Raw genomic sequence first — 26,353 nt, 5'->3', positions numbered from 1 at the left:
TCTGCCCCGGAAACTGAGCAGAAAGGCAAAAGACAGTTTTGAGAAAACAGCTCTCAATGTTTCAGCTTCTCTTCAGTTCTCTAAAAGGCACCAAATCTGTAGTCTTGGGGGTGTTTTGTGATGTGGGCCTTCTTGTACATGTGGACTCTGGTCTGGTGTGCCTTCATCCCCCCCCCCCCCCCCTTTTTTTGTATGGCATTCTTTACTGCTGCTCTACAAAGAGCATGGTGCCTGGGTTTCAAACCAAGTGAGGTGCAGAACTCTGTGTGGGCATGAATTTAGTTTCAGTGTTGTACCTGCAGGCTGCCTGATTGATAGCAGTCTCCAGTACAACCAGTGAGGCATTTTTTTTTTTTTTTGCTAGAATTGACCATGTTACTGAATGAAGGCTCTGAGTGTCAACAGTCTTCCAAGTCATCCTCACTTGACAATGGCTATGGAACTTAGGATCAGACAGCCAATGATAGATATACAGCTGCTAGGTGCTTTCCAGAATTGTACTTTTGTATGATCCCCTAATCATTTCTGCACCCAGGTGTCTGTGCCAGCCCAAAAAGCCTACTGCACTGAGTTCATGATGGGGTTATCTTTATGAACGGGTCGTATGATAGATATTGTTACGAGCTATCGTGACACTATGATAATAGAGTAAATGCGCAATGTGCTTGGTTGCAGGTCCGAGGTGTCAACGCGTGAGATGCCTAGCTGCAGACACAAGGAGTCAACGCTCAACGTGCTTAGTCGCGCAGTTCGAGGTGCCGACGCGCGAAATGTCTAGTCTTGGGCTCGAGGAGTCGACACTCGATGCATTTATTCGTGCAGTCCAAGGTGGCGATGTGCGAAATGCACAGACGAGGGCTCGAGGAGCGACACTCGATGCACTAATTCGCGCAGTCAGAGATGCCGAAGCGCAAAATTCCTAGCTGCGCACTTGAGAAGTCGACACTCCATGTGCTTATTCGCGCAGTCAGAGGTCCCAATGAACAAATTGCTTAGGTGAGAGTCCAAGATGTCCGCACACGATGTGCTTGATCGCCAAGTCGGGGGACTCCTATGAGCGAACTGCTTAGCCGCGGTACAAGGATTGCATGCGCGATGTGCTTGGTCACGAATTTCGAAACACCAAGTGCTGAAAAGCTTAGCCACATGCCTGAGAATTCTGTGCGTGAATCTTGGTCGCGAAGTCTGCGTCGTCGATGCTCGGTATGCTTAGCCGCAGATCTGAGACGTCCACAGATGTAGGGACCGGCTACGCTACTGCGATATCCACGTAGCGCCCGTTTTGACATGTCCAGATTACGGAGAGTGGAGACTTCCAGGCTCGCGAGGTGCAAAGAGCCCAGCAGACAACACGAGCGCCGGACCAATGGCAAACCGCGCTGGAGTCACGTGGCAGGCACGGCCAATAGCAGACTCCGGCACCACCTTCAATCATTTACTTTTTGTGTTTTGTGACAGATGGTGACGGGAAACTGAAACGAAATCAAGCTGGGGGGGGGGGGGGGTTGACGTCGAAATACGACGCCTACGATGCTGCTAGAGCGAAGCTCACCCACATGACACTCACTGGTCACATTGTACCACTTGCAGCAGGGAACGGCAGCGCACTTGGGTTGTCAGCTATTAAAAGCTTGCAGTGCACCACCAACGGCAGTACGCCCCAGGCGCTGTAGACCAGACTGGCAAAGGTGCTCGGGGCAACAAGAGTTGGCGGCTATAGCTGTGAATGCGGGGTGCGACAACCCAGGAGAATATTTGCTGGTACCGGAATAGGAAACTGAGTGCAATCGGTGCTTTCACATGAGACAGGTGGGCAAGCATTGCAGAAAAGTTTCTGCGGTCGGCAGCTGTTCTTTTCGATTGCACAGGCCTCACGCCTTTTCTATTTGTATGGGATCTAACGGCCAGAAATGTATCATATGATTCAAGTTTGGCGATGTGGTGAAAGGTGCTCGGGGCAACAAGGGTTGGCGGGTATAGCTGTGAATGCGGGGTGCGACAACCCGGGAGAATATTTGCTGGTACCGGAATAGGAAACCGAGTGCAATCGGTGTTTTCACATGAGACAGGTGGGCAAGCATTGCAGAAAAGTTTCTGCGGTCGGCAGCTGTTCTTTTCGATTGCACAGGCCTCTCGCCTTTTCTATTTGCATGGGATCTAACGGCCAGAAATGTATCATATGATTCAAGTTTGGCGATGTACTGTTTGTTATAACCGAAAGATAGCCTTTTCCAGAAACCAGTTTCCGGTGAACCAGTAAAAAAGAAGCGTAACTTGTCTGGGAAATCTTGTCTTGTTCTCGATCGCAAACACAGGTGTTGGGAAATGGTATGATCGCATCAGTAAGGTTTTAAAATTGTGCGTGCTCAGAGCTGAAGAGGTGCCACACAATCATAATTTGTCTTTAATATGGTGTGGACTATAATTATGTAAAACTCTTCACACAGTACAAAAAAGGAGAGAGAGGTGCGAAAAAAAAAAGTTGTTTGCAGCGTTTATGATGAGCAGCACAGAAAACCCAGCTTCACTGCAGTACCAGGCAACTCTGGCGCTGCTACCAAAACTACCAAGTCAAGGTGTAAGAGTGCTACTGGATATACAGTACTAGTCCCGTACTTGATGCTTGCTTTATTACATCAACATAAGAAAATAAAATTTTCCCTGTTTATGGTGTATTCTGGAAAACATGTACAGTGCTATTACGATTGATGAGTCTCAATCTTGAAATTGTAAGGCAGCATCTATTCATCATGCCTCATTATGAATTCACTTTTGCTAGTGCACTGCCAATTAGACTTAATAAACATTAACAGTTGAATCTTGATAACTCCAACTTAAATGGGCCCAAAAATTAATTCAAATCTGCTCAAATTAGTTTTAAAAAAAGTTGCAATTAAAGGAAGCTAAAGGCACAACTCAAGGAATTAAAGAAGAATGTTAAATAAAAACTTACAATTCTGCATCGTGCAAGAATAGCAGCAGTGTCTTTACAAACTTGTTGTCCATCGCCCAAACATTTTAGTTTATAGGTGGGTGACACAGCGCACTGAGCTAACACGAATGACGAGTTCTGGAAGTGTGGTTTCGGGGTAGCACTGCATGTACTCTTGTGAACCCACACTTCTAGGCAAACTTTTTGCTGCTGTAAAGCTTCACCTCAAGGCAAAAGTTGCATATAATCCTCACCCCAACTATACTGTTACATTTTTTAAATTGTGGTGAAGGTTATGCGTGCTAAAATACGGTACAGTCAAAACCATCAATTCGATCGTCGCGGGACCGACAGAAGTGATCAAATTAGTCAGGGGGTCGAATTAAACAAGGTGCAGAAGAAATGCTAAAACATACTGCTGATTCATTTGGCAGTACCAGGGTGTCTACCAAGTTGACATTTCCAAATTCCCTGAATTTTCCAGGTTTTCCCTGAGTGGCTTTGCAAAATTCTCCGAGTGATGCAGAACTATGTTTTATGCCAAGATGGGCTGAAACCATATCGCACGATGCTGTCACTCTCTAGTAAGCATATGAAAAAAAATTTAAAAAACAAACCACTCAATCCAATTTGAATACTAAGGAGCAGTGCTCATCTTATTAAAAAAAAATAAATAAAAGGAAGGGGTAGTAAAATGCACAGCAAATAAAATGTCTTCGAAAAAAATTGCAAATCCAGTCGGGCATTCTCCAATACAAATAAAAAGGAGGTGCATACAGAAGCAAATATTTTCTAGAGATATTTCTATCAACTGATAGCAAGCTCAGTGGTATGAGGCCCGAACTTTGTCACAATTGAGATTCTCTCTCAACAGCTCGTAAGTTAACCTCAACTGTCCTGACATACTCTCAGCCCGCGCACAACGCCTCAGTGTTGTGCTTCACTGCTTTAAAGACTTTATTTTGGTTTAGACGAGGGACACCTGCATCTCAGCATCTGCCAACACTTCGGTTTTTGAGCTCAAAATGGTGGCAGCACGCTTCCTTTCTCGTTCATTCTCCAATGTGTAGGTCCTTTCTGTTCTTGTCTTCCTTCTGCCACCTGTTCACCCCACGGACTATTTGACACATCTTCTTGGTCAGTTGCACAGTCCACGTCAGATTTTTCGAACTCCCTAGGGGCCACGAAAACATTTGAAAAATTGGCCAGTTGGAAAAAATAAATACATGTCACTTACTGCCCTTAAGGGCTCCATCCGCCACAGGTACATTCGAAAACACTGCAGGCCTGTTGGTACATGCATTAGGCATATTGGTGCTCGTACTGTGAAAGGAAATACCGGGTGCACGATTGTATAATTAAGGAATACATAATGTGTCCTGTGGCAATAGCCCCTTCCCACACTTGTTATGCTTCACTGCAATACTTTTGCATATGCTTCACGAAGTAACATTTCTGTACAGAGGCGAAGCTGACTTTTGGGAACCAGCATTATGCAACGCACTGTGCTTTCCAAGCTTCTAAGCCAATTGCGAGGACGAGACAAAGGCAGATTCGTGCCATTGCTGACAGCAATGAATTATTTCAATAAAAAGCGCGGCACCAAATGGTAAGAAGCTTTATAGCGAACGTCGAAGCAGCTAGGCCTAGCGTTGCCACAGTGGTGGCTACGGCTGCCAGCGGATCTGCGTGCGAGAGCGCCGGTTCGAGGCGGCGAGGTAATCAAAACGGCAGTGGTGGTGGCATTGATTAATGCACAGCAAAATGTACAGAAAATCGGATGGCGAAGAGTTCTTGCGTCCGAAATTTCAGACGTTCTGATACATTGACTCTATGGGGTACATGGTGGTGCCGCGAAGCCGTCCAAATGATCGGGAATCCAGAAAGTCTGTCGTTGGCTATACACTGGCAACTCCTCCAGCCAATGACAGGGCATCAAAGACGATTCATTACGATTCCTCGAGCCAGCATTACCGTGACTTTTGACTCTTTCAATAAAATTACAGCTAATTTTCCCTGATAGAGGCACAAATTCCCTGAATTTTCCCTGAGTTTTTCCAAACTACTCAATATCCCTGAGAATTCCCGGTTTTCCCGGTTGGTAGACACCCTGAGTACTTTCTCGATTCTACCATACTTCTGAATCAAATGTGCGCCCGCTTTCAATGTGTACAAAGTAGAAAACTAATGTAGAAATTACATAAATGACATTAAAGCTCCAAACAAAGTAGAAATCTAATGTGCACCTGATTTTTTAGCAATAAAAGAAAGATGGGCAAAGTCGCTGAGTAGACCATAAATATGATTGCTTTGGCACAAACAAGGAAGGACAGAAGGGAACAAGGGGCGGTCCCCTTGTTCCCTTTCATCCTTCTTTGTTTGCGCCAAAGCGATCATACTTGTGGTCTACTCAGCGATATGAACCGACTAGCCCAGCAACATGTACTTCTGGATCTAGCATGCGTTGCACAAAAGCGACCGGTTTTCTAAAGCCAGCTTCGCCGCAATATATTCTTGTTATGCGGTAAAGAATACAAAAGCCACGAAGGTGGGTTTGGTATAGTGTCTGATTGCACTGCACAGGCAATTTTCAGCCCAATTATCTTTTAAAAAAAAGTCATGCACATCCCACGCGCAAGTTGGAATGAAGTAAACATTTTTGACGCTGTAAGTGAAATGCTATGTATCTGCCTATTTCGCCTTTGGCGTAGAAAACAAGCTGGCGCTTGCATGTGCATTGCACACCCGTAGTGTTGCTTTTACGGCAGCTTCCACAAGGCAGCGTGCCAAAGGTAATGAGCCGTTCCTGCAGTTGCAACACCTCGACCTTGACTCTGTGATACTCAAAATGGTTGTAAAACGTAATGCCATACTTTTCTTACAGTACTCACAATATTGTGTGATTGTAGATCTCACACTGTTTCCAGTCTACAAAGTACACGAAATTGCCACAGACAGGTGATGCCATTGGTTGCTGCGCAGCAAGCATTCCCTGGCATGTTGCAGGACCTTCTTATACTCATCACCAGTCTGCCCCCCCCCCCCCCCCCCCCCCCCCAGAGCTGTGCTCGTTGCATTGGCGCAGACCATCAAACATCATGCCTACTATCACACCCTGTAAGAAGGCCCTCTGTTCCATTTATGTTTCCAACAGTGTGGGTACATGTTTGACAGTAACCTCAGACTGTGCTTGCTTACACTCGAGGAAAGTAAGTAACCACACATATTCTGTCAATGTGTCTACATTCAGGTTCATCTGGAATACAAATGCTGAAGAATGTATGACTTGGTGGACTAGCGAGGTACCTCTTCTGCTGGCACTTTGCAAACAGCTTGGCACAGCGCTGGTAGAGAACGCGCGAGGTCTCTAGGGCCGCTTCGAGGAGACCGCGGAGGCGCCGCATCTCGGCCTCAGACTCCAGCTGTGCCTCGGCCAAGGTAGCACGCTCTGCCTGCAAGAACTCGCAGCCTTCTCGAGCCTCACCAAGTTGAACCTGCACATGACCAATACATTCAGCTGGTACAACGTGCATTTTCACTTGTTTCTGGGAAACAATTTCATGCGTGTCATCTCCCTCACTGGGCTCCAGATATGTAAAACTGGAGAATGCGAAGTGGCACTCACTTTACTTTTGTGAGTTTCCCATTTCCGATTGCAAAACTCAGGCAAATGCACATCCAATTAGCCCTGACTGTGCTGCCAAACCCACCAAAAAAGCACATACTATGTGATACTGTGCACTGCACGTCGCGAAGATCACCTGCAGGTCATGCACGTGAGAGCGCAGTGCTTCGTGGGTCGCCCGTTGAGCCTCCATCTGCAGCTGGTAGTCGTGCAAGGCGTCTCTGCATGCCGCCACCTCTCGTTCGCTCTGTGCCAGGGCCTCGGACAGGCGGTCGCACCGGCCCCGTGCACGCGATAGCTCTGCAAGTGGACAAGCAGGCACCCATCCTTGGTACTCTCCCAACAAGTATAGTTTGTAGTTAGGTAGCGCCCAACATGCACTGTTTTTCTTTTTCTTTGTGCTTGTTGCGGCACCTTATTGGTAACCATTTAATCCACCAATGATTGCAGTTTGCCAAGCCTGCATACAGAACAACATGTTTCTGGTGGCGTAGTTGAAGGAACTTGTTGCGGCACAAAGCACAGAGAGGATGGCAACGTTTTCTCCACAAGCATCCCCACGCTAAGCAACACTGACAAAGTGCAACACACGTCGCGCACGAAACCCAAGACAATCCTGTGCACATTCGGACGAGTTGCACCCCCCGTGAGGAGAACAAGCAAATCTGGAGCACCTTGTATATGAGTACTCTATCTTCGGCGATATTTGGCTCAAGGCAATTGAAAACACTTCCATAGAGTGACAACCACATCCTTTTAATGAGTGAATTCGCTTCACGGGACAGTTAAAAAAAGAATCCACATTAGGTTAGTTAAAGTGAATGTGATTATAGTGCTCAGAAGAAATATACAGTTAAACCTCAAAATAATGAACTTCAATATAACGAAATTCTCAATATAATGAAGTACTGAACTTTTGATCATTTTTCTTTTTTCATTGAACACCATATGTATAGAACCTAGACATAACGAAGCGTATTTATATTGAATTTAAATATGACAAAATTTCACTGCAGCTGCAAAGAAATACAGAGACAATCAATGGAAACTTCTGTTCCCGCAAACAATGAAATGTTTGAATTAAAAGCGGTTGCTTGCAAAATCCACACCTCTCAAATAGTAGGATCCTATTGTACCTCATGCACTGTGGGTGAGAGCAAAAGCGGGTGAGGGTGAGCCGATAAGAACGGCGACTGGATAAGTGCTCGAGCAAGGGGAAAGGGGCGACGGAAGCCAGCTCCAACTGATGCAATCAAGCAGGTGCGAGGGGGGGGGGGGGGGGGCAGGTTGCCGCGTGTCTCATTCAAGCTTGGGCTTTGCATGGCTGTAAGCAGGGCTGAGTGCATTTGTAGCTCCCACACCTCATTTCAGTCACTGCTAATGTATCGCACGCTAATAGTATTGGTAAGTGTGACAAGGCGCATCTTCCTGAGCACTGTAAAGCCTGTCGTTGTATGCCATGCTTTGAACAAGTATTGATTCTTGGCAAAAGTAGGGATCAAACAGCAAGGTAGTTGTTGGAAGCGTTCTATATTAAAAAGAAAAGGTCTGATTGTGTCAGCGATACATCTACTGTATTATATTCTGCAGAAATGTGCTTTATCCAAAGTATGTTATCATGACAATGTTGTTCTGTCACACCTTGGCTCCCTGCGCATGAGCATAAGTTGTCTTTTCTTCTATACGTTTTTTCAAACTGTTATTAAACAGTTGGTAGTTTGGCGCTTCACTGTCTTCCTTTCTTCTGTCCCTTTTCAAGAAATGTATTTTGCGCCACAAAGTATACCAGGAAACGCCTCTATTTGCGGAGAGATGCCACGAAAGAAGACCTTCTGTCTCAAGACATTTTCATCGAGCTTGATGAAAACTGCAGACCTAGTCTCAAGAAGGACCATGAATACTATATGCAAGTGCTCGACAGGATGGGTGTGGCCCAGACCCAGTGGGCAGACTTTGTAGTGTTTGGACCCCACTTCCTCATTGTACAGAGGTTGCGTTTCTGTAAGGAAGAATAGAAGGACATAGAAAGTGGGCTGGACAACTTCTATATTGACACTTTTCTGCATTTTGTAGTAAAGCAGCAGAAGGACTGAATACAACATCATTAGACTTGCTTCAACAGACCACAGGAGTTGAAAAATGTCACTGTTCATATTCTAGAATTAAAGGGCCTTGCATGTCACTTAGCCCCGCACAGACTGACCATATCTGGTTGATCAGTGGGCCAAGGGACAGGAGTATGGGGCAGTCAGAGATGTGAAAGAACTTGAAGCGCTCTATTCGTCGCCTAACATGGACGCGTCAAGATGCAATGTCTTGTGTTTCCTTGACATCTTCCTCTTCGAACTGGCCCTGTCTTAGGAATGGTGGAATGTTAAGGCCAACTCCTTTATCATCAAGCAGGTCCTTGATTTTGAAGCCTTTATCAGCTATGATAGAGTCTAAAAAAGAATATTCCTGGTCCAGAAATCCACCTCAAATGACTACTACTCTATCGGACAGTGAGCCCGTGCAAAGTTCCGAAGCGAAGGTCAGCAGACCATCTGCATTGATACGCCAACAAGGGCCTTGAAAGTGCTGGGTGAATTATAATTTGAGTACGGTAAGTTCCTGACTGCCTTACAAGAGAACTAGGTACCTCGCACCTGATCTCTGCGGCATCGATAATCACTCTTCTGGAGGGGTACAGGTTACTGAAATCAGTAGGCACATGGCAGTCAATCACACTTCGGGGTGCCCACAAAGGTAGTTTCCCAGCTGTAGATTCATGAAGTTCACTCAACTGGAGAATACCCTCGACACTGTGCTGGCAGAAATGCCAAAAATGTGTCCAAGGTGCAGGTGAAACAATCGTGTTCTGAGCTTCACTAGCGTGAGGAACAACTCTTCCTCCAGTGAAAGCTTTCAAGGACGACCCCTGGCATCATTAGGCTGGCATTCATTCTTGCTATACACATTGCATGAATTTTAACCTGGTTTTAGCAATAACAGCAGCTTCTGAACATCTTAGTAGTTTAGTCCCGTGTAAGACTGCATGCTAGCGTCGACATTCCAGAATCGTCAATAGTGAATAAACTTTTAAGTTGCCTTTCATTTAGAGCTTGCACTTCTTGTAGTTGCCGAGTGGTTACTTCATGCTGCTGCTGAATATTTCCATTCTGTGCAGCAAGCTCCAAATTTTTCTCTTTTTCTGCAACAAGTTCATCTTTCAACTTCTGTATAGAACTCTTCAGATTTGCTAAATAAGCATAGAGACCTTTACGTTCTGCACACTTTGCCCGAAGCTCCACCTTGACGATGAGGCACAAGGAACAAACTTAAGGTTCCAGATGTGATGTTGGCTTAGCAGGCAAGTCCACTGGCTGGTCTGCCAACTCCATAGATTGATAGTCGCAATGGCTTGCAGGAGCTTCGTCATCTTGATTGCTTTCTTGGACACATGTTTCATCAGACCCTGCTGCGCTTGTCCTTTTTTTTTTGGGCACTGTTGATGCACTGCAGCAGCCGCTGCTTTGGAAGCCACTGTTTGTTCGCTGGTTTTGAAAATGAAAATTCAAATAGAACTGCATTTTCTTTCAAGACATGTTGGCCGCTTGCAACGTTGCAGATGAAATCATCTGGCTTGAAATGTTTTGAGCATACCCTAGTTGATTGCTCAATCACAACATTAGGGCCTGGGTCTCTCTTTATGGGAATAATCCGCTTCTTCAGCGGTAGACTGTCTTGAGGAAACTTGTGATAAGACACCTCCATAAGATGTACATGGCATTAGCAATTATGTAACAATGCCTTTTTCTTTCTAATAAATTATCTTGCATGCCACAAATGGTTCAGTATTAATTTTCAGTTGACCAATGTCATAAAAAAAAATGAAAAAATATTCGCCCCTGCATTCTTTGATTTCAATGAATGTTGGCTTCCTTTTCAGAAGGAAAACATTCGCTGTACTATGACATGCGAAATCGACAGATTACGCAAGCCGCCAAAGCACGTTGATGTAAGCGCGTGCAAGCCAAACAATAACGATGTCACAGAGTTTTTGTGGTCAAAGCATCCTGCCACTGATTGCGAGGTGGCCCGAAGAACATTTCCTGCGGCGATCGCATCTATATGTGTGAGTGACACAAATAGGCATGCTGTGTGATGGCAGTGCAACGTTATTCCCAGCTGTGGTAAACATGTATCGGAAACATACAATGTTTCTTGCAGCCCGAATGCAGCTCCAGGACCCTAATGCACGAAGCGCGCGCTATATTAGGCCGGGTATGCAGGAGAGTCATTTACCTGCATACCCAGATAATTTAGTGCTACGGTGCTCTGCTTTCAGCGCCTCACGAAACGTGCAGAGATAGAGAATTTCGTCGACCTGTTATTACTTCGCTGTGTCTCGTTTTCAGAATAAATAACTCCAGAAACTCCAATTTACAGTCGATCAGAAAGAAAAAATGGCACAAGTTTAAACTGTGATCCGCGGCAAAACGCAAGACGAGAAAACATGCATCGAGTGTTCACGGCACGCGAAAGAGCAAATGCAGACGTATGTTTTCACCATTCCCGTCGCGATATCCGTGCTGGGGACATTGTGGAACACAGCAGGAGTTGACCATTGTGAAGAGATCCAGATGACACCAGAACCAGGAGTGCCAGTGCCCTAGGCAGGCTAGCTCGGAGTAACACTTTATCCATGCGCCAACCGATTCGGGCGCCTTTCTGGCCTTCCCCTAACATGGCGCTTGTGCGCTGTGGTTCCGGTGGCCGCCACAGGTGGCGTATTTTTGCATAGGGTCTATTGCAGGCTGCATGTTGATTGCACTGTGAACCTGAAGGCATGGATGACCTAGGCCACACTTGACAGCTGGCTTGAGGCCTTCCGATGTTGACATGTGAAAGGCACAGGTCGGTGCACCTTGTTCTGGATAATTGTAGCGCCCATCGTATTGATGAGGTGGAGCTCAGAAGCTTGGAGGAGCCGACTCGGAGCACGGGGTATGTGCCACTCAGTCTGTTCCAGTCTCCAATGAACCTCTCTGATGCCAACTTGAGTCACTGAGGTTGTGTGCCAGTAGGTGTGTGCCACTGTTCAATGAACGTCTTTGAGGCCCACTTGGGTAACTAGGTATGTGCCACTAGGGATGTCCTGCTCTATGGCGATGAAAAAGGTTCCTCAACCTTCCTCGATGTTGAGTGGGATTGAACCCATGTTGCAAGGGTTCCTCAAGGACGGCAACCCGACACATTAGCAGGCTGTGCCACAGATGCACCAAGTATGTGCCGCCTTCAATGAATGCCTCTCATGCCAACGCTTTATCAAGCTACACCATAATTTCACTGGGTATGTGTCACCATTCAGTGAACCTCTTGCCAACTCAGGTCACCAAGCGTGTGCCACTGAGTGTGCAGTGGCACATACTTTTCGAGCGCGCTGCGGGCAGGCCGCCCTGGCTGATGCATTCGCAGCCTGTTTCTGCAGCCACTTCCACTCTACTGCACAAACTTCCCGTCATCGGCCTGATGTGGGCACTGCACACGCAGCACCCAAATGCTGCAATTTGCAGAATGGAGCCGCACTGGCCGGGGCCGCCTATGTTGATATGAGGCTTGTCCAGCTCGAGTCGAGGACCAATGTAAATGATAATGCGATGCGGACAGAGGAAAGAGCAACAAAAGCAGCGTGTATTTGAGAATGTGTGTGAACATCGGGCCGATTAGACGCTGGAAGGCACACAGATCGTGATGAATCTAACCCATATGCTTGATCTTGAGACCAATCACTGATAAGCCACCCAGACAAACATACAGTCAAACCAATTTATAATGAACTCGATTTTGCGAATAGAGGTTGTTATATCAATAGCTCATTATATATGAACTCTCCCTTAAAAACACTAAAAAGCTAAGGGCACTGAAGCTGGCGTCGGCAGTAACGATTCGCAGCACTTTGGTCTGAAAACCAGACTTTCAGTGTCATTTTTGTTCCTTGTGCAGTCCCCACACCTAGCTGCAAATTTCCGTTAGAAATGTGAGAACGAAATGTGGTATCATATAGCTCTTCCAAAAGAGCTTGTGATATATTTTACTACCAAGGGGACATGGCTGTATTCTGCACAAGAGAGCAAAGCATTCTAATTTGCTGCAAAGTTGCCGGGACTCTCCCAATTTCAAAATTTTTGAGAGGCGGCAAATCTCACCAAAGCTGACAATGAAATGGCACCTGCTCCTTACCATCAGTGCCGACTGCGGTCAACTCGCACAGCTCCGACGATGACTCCGCACGGAGCGGCGACCAAATGACACGATGCGTGGCCCGCACTTTCATCTGCCGTGCTGACTGGCCTTACTATAATCAATTTACTGCAAAGCTGGGCAAGCTCTTCAGTTTTTGGAGGAAAACTGGAATGCAGAACTTGCTATGCAATGAAGGATTGCCATCAAACACAGGTCCAACATTTAAGTGAGAACCTCATCGGTTTCAGTACACCAAAATGTCACTAATTCTTTAGCTTCATGGTGAAAAAAAGCAGTTGGTACCATTCAACAAAAATATTTTCCAGATCTTCATGTACTAGAACTGAGCTGTAATCAGTGCCAGCATACTAATTTGGAGTTCTCTTTATTAAGAGTGGGCCGTACTGCATATCTTGATTTCCACATGCCCAAGTTACTGATAGCTTGCTACATCCTTGTTCTGCAATGCTAAGACTCCCGAACTCTGTAGCACCGCATTTTGTAGGCAATGAAATATTCTACATTTTGAGTTTTATTTTTTTATTTGACTCGACATTTGATTAGAAATCTACTACTTAGCATTTGCACACCCCTACTACGGAACAAAAACTTGTTTACTTTGAAAGGAGGCCACTTTGGTCAAAGAGAGGAAAGGGCACCCATCCTGCACCCTTCTCGTGCTGCTTACGCTGAGTGCCCATGATGTGTCATTGAAAATCATGTGGCTGATCTGCAACAGCTGCTCTCAGCTGGTGTACAGTATGCGGTGCAACTCCTGTCTGCAGAATTCAGTTCGTCACATGAGTCCATTTTAAAGCACAACGCAACTTGCACATTTTCTACAAGTCATGGAGGTGCACCTACCAGTGTCCCTCTTCTCCAGCTGTGACAGCAGGTCCACCACGACTTCGGCAGAGTCATCCCCACAGTCACTGCCCAACACCTGAAACAAGCAGCAAGGGTCAACGGTCACTTCAGCTCATGGCTTCCAAGTAAGAGACACAGCCTGCTGGTTCCAACCTAGTTCCAGGTGTGGTTTAAAATGCACTCACGAAGAGATCACACTATTAAAGAAACCTTAATGAACATGTTTGGTACAGTAATTGAGAAGACGGTTTGTGCCTTGAAATAATGACAAGGTGGACAGCAGCTCATTTTATCTTGGGACCTTAGGGAGAGCACTGATCCAAGAACATCACAGCAGACAAACAAGGATGTGTTCGCTATGGCTATACAAGCATATACGAGCAAAATGACTTCTCATTATTTCAGATTTAACGGTACCGAAAAAAATGTCTGAATTAACCGAATGTTGAATTAACGAGGGTATCAAAAAAATAAACGAATGCTTACTACGTCAACCCGCTTTTATTTACTGAATGAATCGGCAAATCCTGCTTCTATTTTGCAGAAAATCAGTGCGGAAGCAGTAAGCCTCGTCAAGCATATACGAGCAAAATGACTTCTCATTATTTCAGATTTAACGGTACCGAAAAAAATGTCTGAATTAACCGAATGTTGAATTAACGAGGTTATAAAAAAATAAACAAATGCTTACTACGTCAACCCGCTTTTATTTACTGAATGAATCGGCAAATCCTGCTTCTATTTTGCAGAAAATCAGTGCGGAAGCAGTAAGCCTTGTCATCTCATGACTAATTAGCACTCGCAGGAGCAAAGGCTTTGTGACTTTCTTCGTAGCGCGGCCACAGTGTGCGTCTTCATTGGAGACACACTTTCCACTCTCATGCAAACATCCCCATTGTGCTTTGCCAGTGAGGCCAAGAGATCGTCCATGCATTGCCATGTAGCTAGAGATCTTAGTCCTCGTCAACTTTGCACCAAGTCAGAATGAAACTACTGTTTGCTGCAACCACTGCGGATGAAACCACAGTCACTATCGATGTGACTATATAGATGGCGACTAAGTGACTATGAAGGCATACAGCTGACGCACATACCAAGTCAGAACGAAACTACTGTTTGCTGCAGCCACTGTGGACGGAATCACAGTCACTATCGAAGCGACTATATAGATGGCGACTAAGCGATTATGAAGGCATGCAGCTGATGCGCATACCAAGCCAGAACGAAACTACTATGTGCTGCAGCCACTGTGGATGGAACCACAGTCACTATCGATGTGATCATATAGATGGCGACTAAGTGATTATGAAGGCATACAGCTGACGCACATACCAAGTCAGAACGAAACTACTGTTTGCTGCAGCCACTGTGGATGGAATCACAGTCACTATCGATGTGACTATATAGATGGCGACTAAGCGATTATGAAGGCATACAGCTGATGCACATACCAAGTCAGAACAAAACTACTATGTGCTGCAACCACTGCGGAAGAAACCGTGGCTGTAATCAACGCGATCACAGACAGCAGCTTTGCAGTCCTGAAGGCACATGTCCAATGCACACACCAAGTAAAACCGAAACAGTATACTATTTGCCACAACCGTTGTGGACAAAAACATGGTGGCTATCGACGCGATCATGGATGACTACATACTTATGAAAATGGAAGAGTAAAGGCTTCAAAGGCACAAATAGGCACAAAGCGTTCCGGTGCTGCAGTCATTCACATATGATTTTCGCTGATGACTATGGCGATGCGAACTCTGCCGCTTCATTTCGGTTGGACACTAGTGCTGTTTATGCTCTTTCGTGTCTCACATTTGCGGCACTCCCAACTTGCCGAGGTCCAAGAGTTGCCCGAACTGACCGACGTGCGGCCAAATACGTCCGAATTAATGTGAATTCGAACGAATTAAGTAATGCATACACCTGCCAGGACCAGAGGACGAGTTTGAATTATTCAAATTTCTGAATTAACGAGGGTTAAATTGATGAGGTTTCACTATACCTTCATTTTCAACACATGCAAGATGCAGTGTGTACTGTGGCTGCCTATGCCTTATGTGATCGGCTTCTCATGGCCCCTTCAACGAAGCACCCACCTCAAGGTTTACATGGCAGCCATGACAGAGTAGTATTAGGTACGTGTTCAGCATTAAAGTTTACCCTCCCCTTTTTGAACCAAAAGGGTGTTTTTGCTTGATGGCGCCCACAACTTGCTGCCATCTACTTGGCCAGCCTGAAAACCGAGTGCCGTCTATCAAGTACACGGTATGGACTGCAGGATTTCATGCACTGCGATTCTCAGAGCCCACTTTCGAATGTTTCCCAGTGCCACCTAGCACCGCCTGCTAAAAGCCAGTATTCCTCCACACTTCTGATTTCTTCTTATATGCCTCCGCGAAAAGCTTTTGAAGCGGAGAAGAACGGCAGTTTGGGTGAGTTGGGTGGTTTTTCATAATGTTTAAAAACAGCGCAAGGACGTACACCAAACAACAGAATAGAGGATCTTCTATTCTGTTGTCCAAGGTGCGTCTTTGCTCTGTTTTTAAATATTATCGTTTTTGAAGCACTGAGCACACAGTACAGTACGATCTGGCATCCAATCGGACATGCGGTGCTGCATGCTCCGACATTTATCAGCATGTGGCTTGCAAGGATCCAGGACGCATGGGGCCTGCGTCCGAACTGGTGAGTGGCACGTAATATCGGTGTGACGCAGCCACTTTCAACAGCAAGCAAGCCTGATCCAGATTGAAATTCTCGACCACGATTGGCTTCCTCTCGCAGGTTTTGCAGAGGAGCGAACCGCAATCAAAAAATTTGATCCCAATCAGGCTGACTTGCGATCTAAAGTGCACCATGTTACACCCGCGTTAGCTCTGCCCAAATCCAGTGCCCTCGATTCTACGGTAGGAAGACTTCCTACCCTGGCCGAGGAGCAGAAAACAAACAAGTTTGCACAATGCTGCTTCACTTTACATAAACATTGTCAACAAAATCATGTCTGCCCAAGCGACAAAAACTTGAGAGCAATTGTGCTGTCCACTGACGAGGACTCTGCAGACAGCACGCGACAGGGTGGGGTGAGCCTTGCAATCCAATTAAATATGATTGGCCTACTTGGTGCCATCAATGCGAAAAGCAAATGTGTAAGATAAGCGAGCAGCAGCCTCGCTCAAATGGTTCTGGTGGGTTGTCCACAAGTGAAACACGCTTGCCTCAAAACTCTCTATCTAGACAGTGGCTTAGTACTAGGTGCTGCTTTCCAGAACAGGCACACTTTCAATATAATTTTATATAATTAGTAACTTTATCATGTCAGAAACAAATTGTAGCCAATTTTGATGACACAGTGAGCAGCGAGAAACTGGCCCACTGGCACTGCCTCTTTGAAGGGAACATTATAGAATGTCACACACTAGCCGCGCTGTCATGAGGATGTGGTTGTCAGTTTGTTGCATGCCGGGTGTCAAATGCAGCACTACAGCACAGCAAAACACTTCAGCTTCGACTTCCAGTCGGGCATGTCGGATGCCGCACGAGATGCTGAATCGCAGTGAAAAAAAAAATCACTGAAAATTTTACCCCACATAATGAACACACCCCTTAACTTTGCTTGATCTTTTTTTGGGGAAAAAACTAAGTTCACTATGGAGTAAATACAGTATTCTTGCTGTGGGACAACGTTGCCTCCTAAAATGTGCACAACTGCATTGGTAGCACATGAGGCAAAAAGTTTACATTAGCGAAAGCAACCACAGTACAGTCGAATCCACTTCTAACCATACCGGTTTTAACAATATATCGGTTATAACAATGAGAAGCTGCTGCACCGTCAACTTTTGCACGTGTTCTATGGTGAAATAACCCGCTCAATACAACGCCCCGATGCCGCATTATCGGTTACAATGATAAAATCTGGCTGCTGGGAGTCCGTGCCGAAAGGTAGTGAAATGCAAAATCCTTGAAAAGAAAAAAAAGAAGAAAACAAAAATTTCGAGCCACTGCAAGATGGGCCGCTGCTCCAACAGCCACCGCGCGCTAGTTTTTCAGCCATCTCCGTGCGCCTCTCTCCCGTTGCCCTTCCACCCCTCCGAAACACGAATTGACCACGTCAACTATGCTGCTCGCAGGTTGCTCGCATGTTGCTCGCTGGCTCCTCACTCAGCGCAGTTCTGCAAATGCTTAATCCGTCGCGTTCATCTTTGTTGGTTCGGCCGAAATCATTCCTGGCAAAGTGGTTTCTCAGCCTCGTTTGACCAACTGTTGGTTTCACGCGCCGCCAAAACGGAAGATGGCTGATCTGCCCACTAATCATCGGATGACGTTGCCGGTGAAAAGAAAGCGCACAGCTACAGATTTGGAAACTAAGTGCTTCTAACCGATGAGGCGATCGTCGCGAACGTGCTTGCGATAGTGACGGCGACGACGGCAGCGGTGACGTGGTAGGGTAGGCTGTCTCAACGTTGTCCTAGCAGGAGGCCCGGCAGATGATTCAGTTCCTCCGGGGCTTTGTTTTCACGAGGAACCTTCTGCTGCACTACGTGGAGCACCTGGATGTCTTGGAGGATATAGGCAAGCTTTGCGTAAATCATGCAAGGCTGACGGACATAAGAGTTTTTTCGTGCAAGCCAGTGAGAAGTGCATGGCGAGATGCTTGTGGCGTTCTCTCCTCCGTTTCTTCTGGATTTCTCAAGCCGACAGGCTGCTGCGGCAGCCTTCTCGCAATATTTGAAAGGCCCCTGTTGGGGCCACCAAAGCAATGCCTCGGTGGTGCTCGCATATCGCGTGCCACCCATGACCCCTCTTTGCAGTTGCTATAGCAGTGCCATTTTTTAATGCCGACAGCGGCTGCTTGTCGCACGCGATCGGAGCTCCCAAGAAGCAGTTAACCCTTTCAGAGTCAATGACGATATACGGCGCCGTGAACAAGTCCAATATGGTCGATGCCCTATATTTACGGCGCCGTCTGTACATTTAAAATGCGCAGCAATTTCCTAACTTTTTCTTTTCTGGCATGTGCTGCCACTATGTGGGAATACAGGGAATTTTTTTTCTGGCGCCTCCCTCTCTCCGTTTTCGTTGCATGGTTTGTTTTAGAGATAGTTTGCCCCGGCGCGTCTATATACTACTGCTCACACATTTGACACAGTTTGCCACACAGTTTGACGAGACCGTTCATTTGAGGGATTGCCAGCCGTTTGCGCGCAGGCGCGAGTAAGAGCGGGTGTGAGAGAGAAAATCTGGGGGCTTTTGCTCCTTGAATATATGACTCTGCCTAGGCACTACGGAAGTCTCTTAGCACATGTTGTAGGCGTTTGTCCCGAGGCGTGCAGGCATTGCGGAGTGGGGTCAAGTTTGTTTACGCTCAGACATTGGCTGCCGGCACAGTAAAATGGTGAAGCAGCGGGCACTGATGCCTGATTTGGCGACCGCTGGGCCTCTACTACAGCCCCTACTGCTTCCCCGGAAAAATCAGTGATGCTTTTTTTGAAGGTAGAGTGCCGTAAGAAGCAAGGAAGGTTTAATCCGGCATGACTGACTCAGCACCAGCGTCACAGGTGTGAGAAAGTCTGTCCGAAGTACCTTCAGAGGCAAAGTTCTGACTGGTACTGCAGAAGTCGCGGGGCACGTTAGTGCTGAACTTAGTGTCACAAGTTGGTGGCTGGATGTAATTATATTTATTCAATCATACTTTTTACTAACTGTAACAATGTGTCCTTATTTCGCATTATTGGCGGCGGCTCCAGGACACCAAAGCGGCAACAGGGACGCCAAAGCTAGAACCCAGACAGGTCCGTGGCTTGGGGCTTGCTGAGGACTGCACGTGCCAGGGGTGTTGCAAACAGCCAATTTTTTATGCGTACACCCCTTGGCACGCTTTGGCCTCAGTGGCCCCAAACCACGGGCCGCCCTGCTTCCAGCTTTCATCCCCCCGCCACCCCTTGGGTGCCCTTGAATTCCTGCACCGCCTGCTTTATTATAACCTCAGGTGCTCTCTTGAGGCCTCCGTTTGCCAGGGCACGGCAGCTTTTCTGAGAACATGCCTAACCATGCGTGGCTTGTGTTGCAGGTGCTTTTTCTTTGCACGGTCTCAAGTGCAGGGTTTCTAACCATCCCAAAGCGTGTCCCGCCACATCTTGCACCGCCCAATGCATCGCAAACTGCCAAGTTTCCGCAAGATTATCAAGTTATCGATTGCATCGGCGAAGTCAACGCTGGATGGTCCAGTGGATCCGTGACGTCACGGCCTTCAGCTATAAAGGCAGCTGCTTCACCTGAGACCTTCAGAGAGCACGGCAGCTTTTCTGAGAACATGCCTAACCATGCGTGGCTTGTGTAGCAGGTCAGTTTTTATAATCCCTATTCTAATGTACGTACAAACTGTTATGGTCTTTTTGTGCTGCCGTGCCTCCAACAGTTTTTTCATATGATTGCCGATTGCTGGCTTACTATACTTATCGCTTTGTGTGGAGATGTAAAATTGGCCCTGAAGGTCAGGAAATGCTGAATGCCATCTTTACTGCGCTGAAGGAACTTAAAGAATCTGAGAAAAAGCGTGATGACACACTGTCGCAAATGAATTCTCAGTTGTCAAGGTTGGACGAAGTGCTACGAATATCAAAAGCGAATGAACAGAAAATATCTGTCCTGGAGAAATCGGTTAAGCATTTCGAAAAGGTATTTTTTTGGCTGCTCAGGATAAAAAGCTTAACGATTACGAAGACAGAGCACGTCGAAATAACTTTGTGGTGTTTGGAATTCCTGAAAAACTTGACGAAACTAGCGACATGCTCAAGGATATGGTGGTCCGGCAGGTTTGTCATGACAGACTGGGGATTGTAGTCAAATCATTGGAGCGCATGCATAGGATCGGCAGGTTATGGAATAACAAACCCAGGCTCATAATTTTTCGTTTGTACAACTTCAGAGAAAAAGATTCTATCATGAAAGTTTGCTTTAAACTAAATAGTATAGGGGTATCGATATCACATGATTATTCGCAAAGAACCCTTGCTATCAGAAAAAGCTTTGGCAGTCTATCGGCACCGATAGAAAGGCTAGGGACAGGGTGACACTGGTGCATGATAAGCTGTTCGTAAACAACAAAGCTTACACGTGGGATGAAGGCAAAAATTGTAGAGTGCTCTTGCGCAGGGCCAATAGTCCAGCGCAGAAAGTCCGAAATGCCAATTCTGGAAACAGGAATGAAGACTGACGTAATATCAACACCTCAAACACCGAAAAGAAACTTTTTCTGCTTCTTTGCCTGAATGCACAAAGCTTACGTGATAAATATGACCAACTAGAAGGAGTGCTCCTGTTGTATGATCCTCATGTTGCGGTAATTACCGAGACCTGGCTGCGACCAGAAATAACGAACGATTGTGTTTTTCCGCCAACATATAACTGCTATTGCAAGGACCGTCTGACACGTGGCGGAGGCGTGGTTGTTTTAGTAAAAAAAAAGAACTTTGATGTCTTTGCTTTTGCCTGCTGTTAGCACTGAGCATGAAAGTGCTTTCTGTAAGGTGACGTCGGGCAACCAAGTTGTCGCCGGGGGCGTTCACAGACCACCCGGGACTCATCCGGATTTCTTATTAGAGTTGTATGAATACCTAGACAGTTATCAAAATCGAAATGTTATTATTGCCAGGGACTTCAACTTACCTCATATTGACTGGTATTCAATGTCATGTGGCTCAACGGACACTAAATGTTCTGAAGCCTTGCTAGATATATTACTAGCGCACAACCTTACCCAATCTGTTTACCAGCCTACAAGGATTACAGACTCAGCGACTTCAATTCTCGATCTTGTATTATGCTCTGCTAGCATCTCTGACTATAAAGCTGAAGTGAACGAAGGGATCTCTGACCACAAAATAGTGTACTTCCCATGCGCGCTTCCTACTCGATCACAGTTACATACTGCCAAGTATATCACTCTCAAAAATTATGATTCTGCTGACGACCTTCAAATTGCGCATTGTTTGGAAGAAGCACTTGTACAGCTTGATACTGACGATGACGTGAATTCTTTGTGGAACAAGTTTAAGTCCTCGTGCCACTTTGGTATCAGAAAATTCATTCCAGATAAAACAAAAAAGATCGGCAGACAGAATTCTTGGATAAACAGAGACGCCATTCATCTCAAACGTAAAATAAAACGATACCGAAAATCTAAAGATTATGACAGGACAATTGTTAGCACGATGGCAAATGACTTGGCTCTAAAACTGAAGAAGGCAAGGGAACATTATTTTACGGAAACACTTGGTCAATTTGCCTCTCAGAACTCCCCAAAATTTTGGCAATACCTATCTAACAAAGATTCCCAGCTTTCGTGGGAAATATGCGATGGTGAAGTAGTAATTACAGATGCAAAGAAAATAGCTGAAGCGTTTAATGCATTTTTCCAAAGTGTTTATTCCACTTTGAGCACTAGTGTTGCCGAGAGGCAGATATTTGACAGCCCAGATGTGATCAGCGTAACTATTGAGGGTGTGGCTGAGCTTCTCCAACGGTTCGACGCAAAGAAAGCTACAGGGCCAGACGACATTCCTCCTGCTTTTCTTAAAATATATTCAGAAGTATTAGCTCGATGCTTGGTCATTATTTTTACTAAACCTTTAGCCTGTGGTACTGTTCCCGACGATTGGCATTTGGCACGAGTAATACCAGTTTTTAAGAATGGTCTCCGATCTTCTGTAAGTAATTACAGACCAATATCACTCACCTGTTGCTGCTGCAAAACTTTAGAACACATCATAGTCACTTACCTGAATAATTTTTTGGAGAGAAATAATATCATCATCATCAGCCTGGCTACGCCCACTGCAGGGCAAAGGCCTCTCCCATACTTCTCCAACAACCCTGGTCATGTACTAATTGTGGCCATGTCGTCCCTGCAAACTTCTTAATCTCATCCGCCCACCTAACTTTCTGCCGCGCCCTGCTACGCTTCCCTTCCCTTGGAATCCAGTCCGTAACCCTTAATGACCATTGGTTATCTTCCCTCCTCATTACATGTCCTGCCCATGCCCATTTCTTTTTCTTGATTTCAACTAAGATGTCATTAACTCGCATTTGTTCCCTCACCCAGTCTGCTCTTTTCTTATCCCTTAACGTTACACCTATCATTCTTCTTTCCATAGCTTGTTGCGTCGTTCTCAATTTGAGTAGAACCCCTTTTCCTAAGCCTCCAGGTTTCTGCCCCGTAGGTGAGTACTGGTAAGACACAGCTGTTATACACTTTTCTCTTGAGGGATAACGGCAACCTACTGTTCATGATCTGAGAATGCCTGCCAAACGCACCCCAGCCCATTCTTATTCTTCTGATTATTTCCGTCTCATGATCCGAATCTGCCGTCACTACCTGCCCTAAGTAGATGTATTCCCTTACTGCTTCTAGTGCCTCGCTACCTATTGTAAATTGCTGTTCTCTTCCGAGACTGTTAAACATTAATTTAGTTTTCTGCAGATTAATTTTTAGACCCACTCTTCTGCTTTGCCTCTCCAAATCAGTGAGCATGCATTGCAATTGGTCCCCTGAGTTACTAAGCAAGGCAATATCATCAGCGAATCGCAAGTTACTAAGGTATTCTCCATTAACTTTTATCCCCAATTCTTCCCAATCCAGTTCTCTGAATACCTCCTGTAAACATGCTGTGAATAGCATTGGAGAGATCGTATCTCCCTGCCTGACGCCTTTCTTTATTGGGATTTTGTTGCTTTGTTTATGGAGGACTACAGTGGCTGTGGAGCCACTATAGATATCTTTCAGTATTTTTACATATGGCTCGTCTACAACCTGGTTCCGTAATGCCTCCATGACTGCTGAGGTTTCGACAGAATCAAACGCTTTCTCGTAATCAATGAAAGCTATATATAAGGGTTGGTTATATTCCGCACATTTCTCTATCACCTGATTGATAGTGTGAATATGGTCTATTGTTGAGTAGCCTTTACGGAATCCTGCCTGGTCCTTTGGTTGACGGAAGTCTAAGGTGTTCCTGATTATATTTGCAATTACCTTAGTACATACTTTGTAGGCAACGGACAGTAAGCTGATAGGCCCATAATTTTTCAAGTCTTTGGCGTCCTCTTTCTCATGGATTCGGATTATGCTAGCGTTTTTCCAAGATTCCGGTACGCTCGAAGTCATGAGGCATTGCGTATACAGGGTGGCCAGTTTCTCTAGAACAATTTGCCCCCCATCTTTCAACAAATCTGCTGTTACCTGATCCTCCCCTGCTGCCTTCCACCTTCGCATAGCTCCCAAGGCTTTCTTTACTTCTTCCGGCGTTACTTGTGGGATTTCGAATTCTTGTAGACTATTCTCTCTTCCATTATCGTCGTGGGTGCCACTGGTACTGAATAAATCTCTATAGAACTCCTCAGCCACTTGAACTATCTCATCCATATTAGAAATGATTATGCCAGCTTTGTCTTTTAATGCATACATCTGATTCTTGCCAATTCCTATTTTCTTCTTCACTGCTTTTAGGCTTCCTCCGTTCCTGAGAGCATGTTCAATTCTATCCATATTATACTTCCTTATGTCAGCTGTCTTACACTTGTTGATTAACTTCGAAAATTCTGCCAGTTCTATTCTAGCTGTAGGGTTAGACGCTTTCATACATTGGCGTTTCTTGATCAGATCTTTTGTCTCCTGCGATCGCTTACTGGTATCCTGTCTAACGGAATTACCACGGACTTCTATTGCACACTCCTTAATGATGCCCACAAGATTGTCGTTCATTGCTTCAACACTAAGGTCCTCTTCCTGAGTTAAAGCCGAATACCTGTTCTGTAGCTTGATCTGGAATTCCTCTATTTTCCCTCTTACCGCTAACTCATTGATCGGCTTCTTATGTACCAGTTTCTTCCGTTTCCTCCTCAGGTCTAGGCTAATTCGAGTTCTTACCATCCTGTGGTCACCGCAGCGCACCTTGCCGAGCACGTCCACATCGTGTATGATGCCAGGGTTAGCGCAGAGTATGAAGTCTATTTCATTTCTGGTCTCGCCGTTCGGGCTCCTCCACGTCCACTTTCGGCTATCCCGCTTGCGGAAGAAGGTATTCATTATCCGCATATTATTCTGTTCCGCAAACTCTACTAATAACTGTCCCCTGCTATTCCTAGTGCCTATGCCATATTCCCCCACTGCCTTGTCTCCAGCCTGCTTCTTGCCTACCTTGGCATTAAAGTCGCCCATTAGTATAGTGTATTTTGTTTTCACTCTACCCATCGCCGATTCCACGTCTTCATAGAAGCTATGCTAAGAAATAATATGCTCACGGCTAATCAGTATGGTTTTAGACAAGGTTACTCCACAACCACACAGTTAGTAGTCACTGTCCATGGGCTCGCTTCCGTGCTTGATGGGGGCGGTCAAGTTGACGCTATTTTCTTAGATTATTCTAAGGCTTTCGACAGAGTCCCTCATTCAAAACTAATATATAGAATGAAACTTCTCAGTATACCCCTACAGATCATAAACTGGGTAATTTCATACCTGACTGGTCGTAAGCAGTATGTGGAAATAAATGGATCATGCTCCCGGTTTTGGGGAGTAACTTCAGGCGTACCTCAGGGATCCGTGCTGGGTCTAGTACTGTTTAATATTTATATTAACGACCTAGTTAAAATTGTGGAATCACCTGTTCGTGTCAAATTGTTTGCAGATGATTGTATTATATTTAGCAACATTCGAACTGTCTCTGATCAGCTTTTTCTGGAAGAAGCCTTGGATAGGTTGGCAGAATAGTGCAATGAATGGGATATGGTTATTAATTATGACAAAACAGTGCATATGTGTATTACAAATAAGTTATGAAAGCTAGAATACTTGTACAAAATAAAGGATGATAAGCTTAGGAAAGTAGAAAGCTGCAAATACTTGGGGATAACTTTAACTTCACATGTATCCTGGGTGCCTCACATAGACAATATAACCTGTGCAGCCCAAAAAAAGATTACGATTTCTAAAGTTTAAATTAGGTGACACCACATCCTCATTAAGATTAAAAGCCTATAAAACATACGTTAAGCTTCTCTTAAAATATTCGAGTATCGTTTGGGATCCTCACACAGTGGTAGGTATCGAAAAACTAGAAAGAATTCAAATGCTAGCTGTGCGCTTCCTTTATAAGCGCTTCAAACGACGTGATTCCCCAATGAGTATGCTGGAAGCCGCAAACTTGGAACCACTAACTGATCGAAGAAAAACTGCCAGATTAAATTTCTTTTGCCAGCTTTATTACGGGAAACTAGGAATACAACCGCGTGACTATATTATTAAGGACACACCTTAAATTTCCCGCCACAAACACAGCCAGTATTTAAAGCCGATCTTTGCACGAACAAACCTTTTCAAAAACTCATTTTTTCTGAAAACAATGATTGGAATGCCCTACCTGGAAATTCCCACTGGTTACAACCACCCACTTGATGAATCTTGTTGACTGTATCCCTTGTATATATTTGTATGTTTGCTTTTTTTCTGTATTTGCTCACGTAGCCCCCTCCTGCTTGGGCAGATGTCTGCAGTATTGTGAAAATAAAATAAAACAATTTAAAAAAACATGTGCCCTCCTGGAGCAGTGCTTATTAAAAATCTCTCTCATTGCCACGAAAAAAGCGACCCACGACTTATACTACACCAGTCAGAACCTTGCCCTTTCAGACACAGC

The 26,353-nt window shown here is 45.4% G+C and overlaps 1 protein-coding gene across 4 annotated transcripts in view; it reads right to left on the bottom strand.

Moving 5' to 3' along the window:
- LOC142576673 (uncharacterized) overlaps positions 1-26,353 on the bottom strand; it is a 334,510-nt gene that overhangs the window by 154,722 nt on the left and 153,435 nt on the right. For all 4 annotated transcript variants that reach the window (XM_075686902.1, XM_075686904.1, XM_075686905.1 and 1 more), the window contains exons 6-8: positions 13,647-13,725; positions 6,694-6,857; positions 6,239-6,426 (exon numbers count right to left, since the gene is read on the bottom strand). In XM_075686902.1, coding sequence (XP_075543017.1) covers positions 6,239-6,426; positions 6,694-6,857; positions 13,647-13,725 — 431 coding nt within the window. The remainder of the gene's footprint in view (positions 1-6,238; positions 6,427-6,693; positions 6,858-13,646; positions 13,726-26,353) is intronic.

The sequence above is a fragment of the Dermacentor variabilis genome, chromosome 3 (assembly GCF_050947875.1).
Source record: "Dermacentor variabilis isolate Ectoservices chromosome 3, ASM5094787v1, whole genome shotgun sequence".
In the NCBI taxonomy this organism is placed as follows: Eukaryota; Metazoa; Arthropoda; class Arachnida; order Ixodida; family Ixodidae; genus Dermacentor; species Dermacentor variabilis.
Note: the sequence above shows the minus strand (reverse complement) of the source record. Positions and strands in the feature narration are given on the sequence as shown.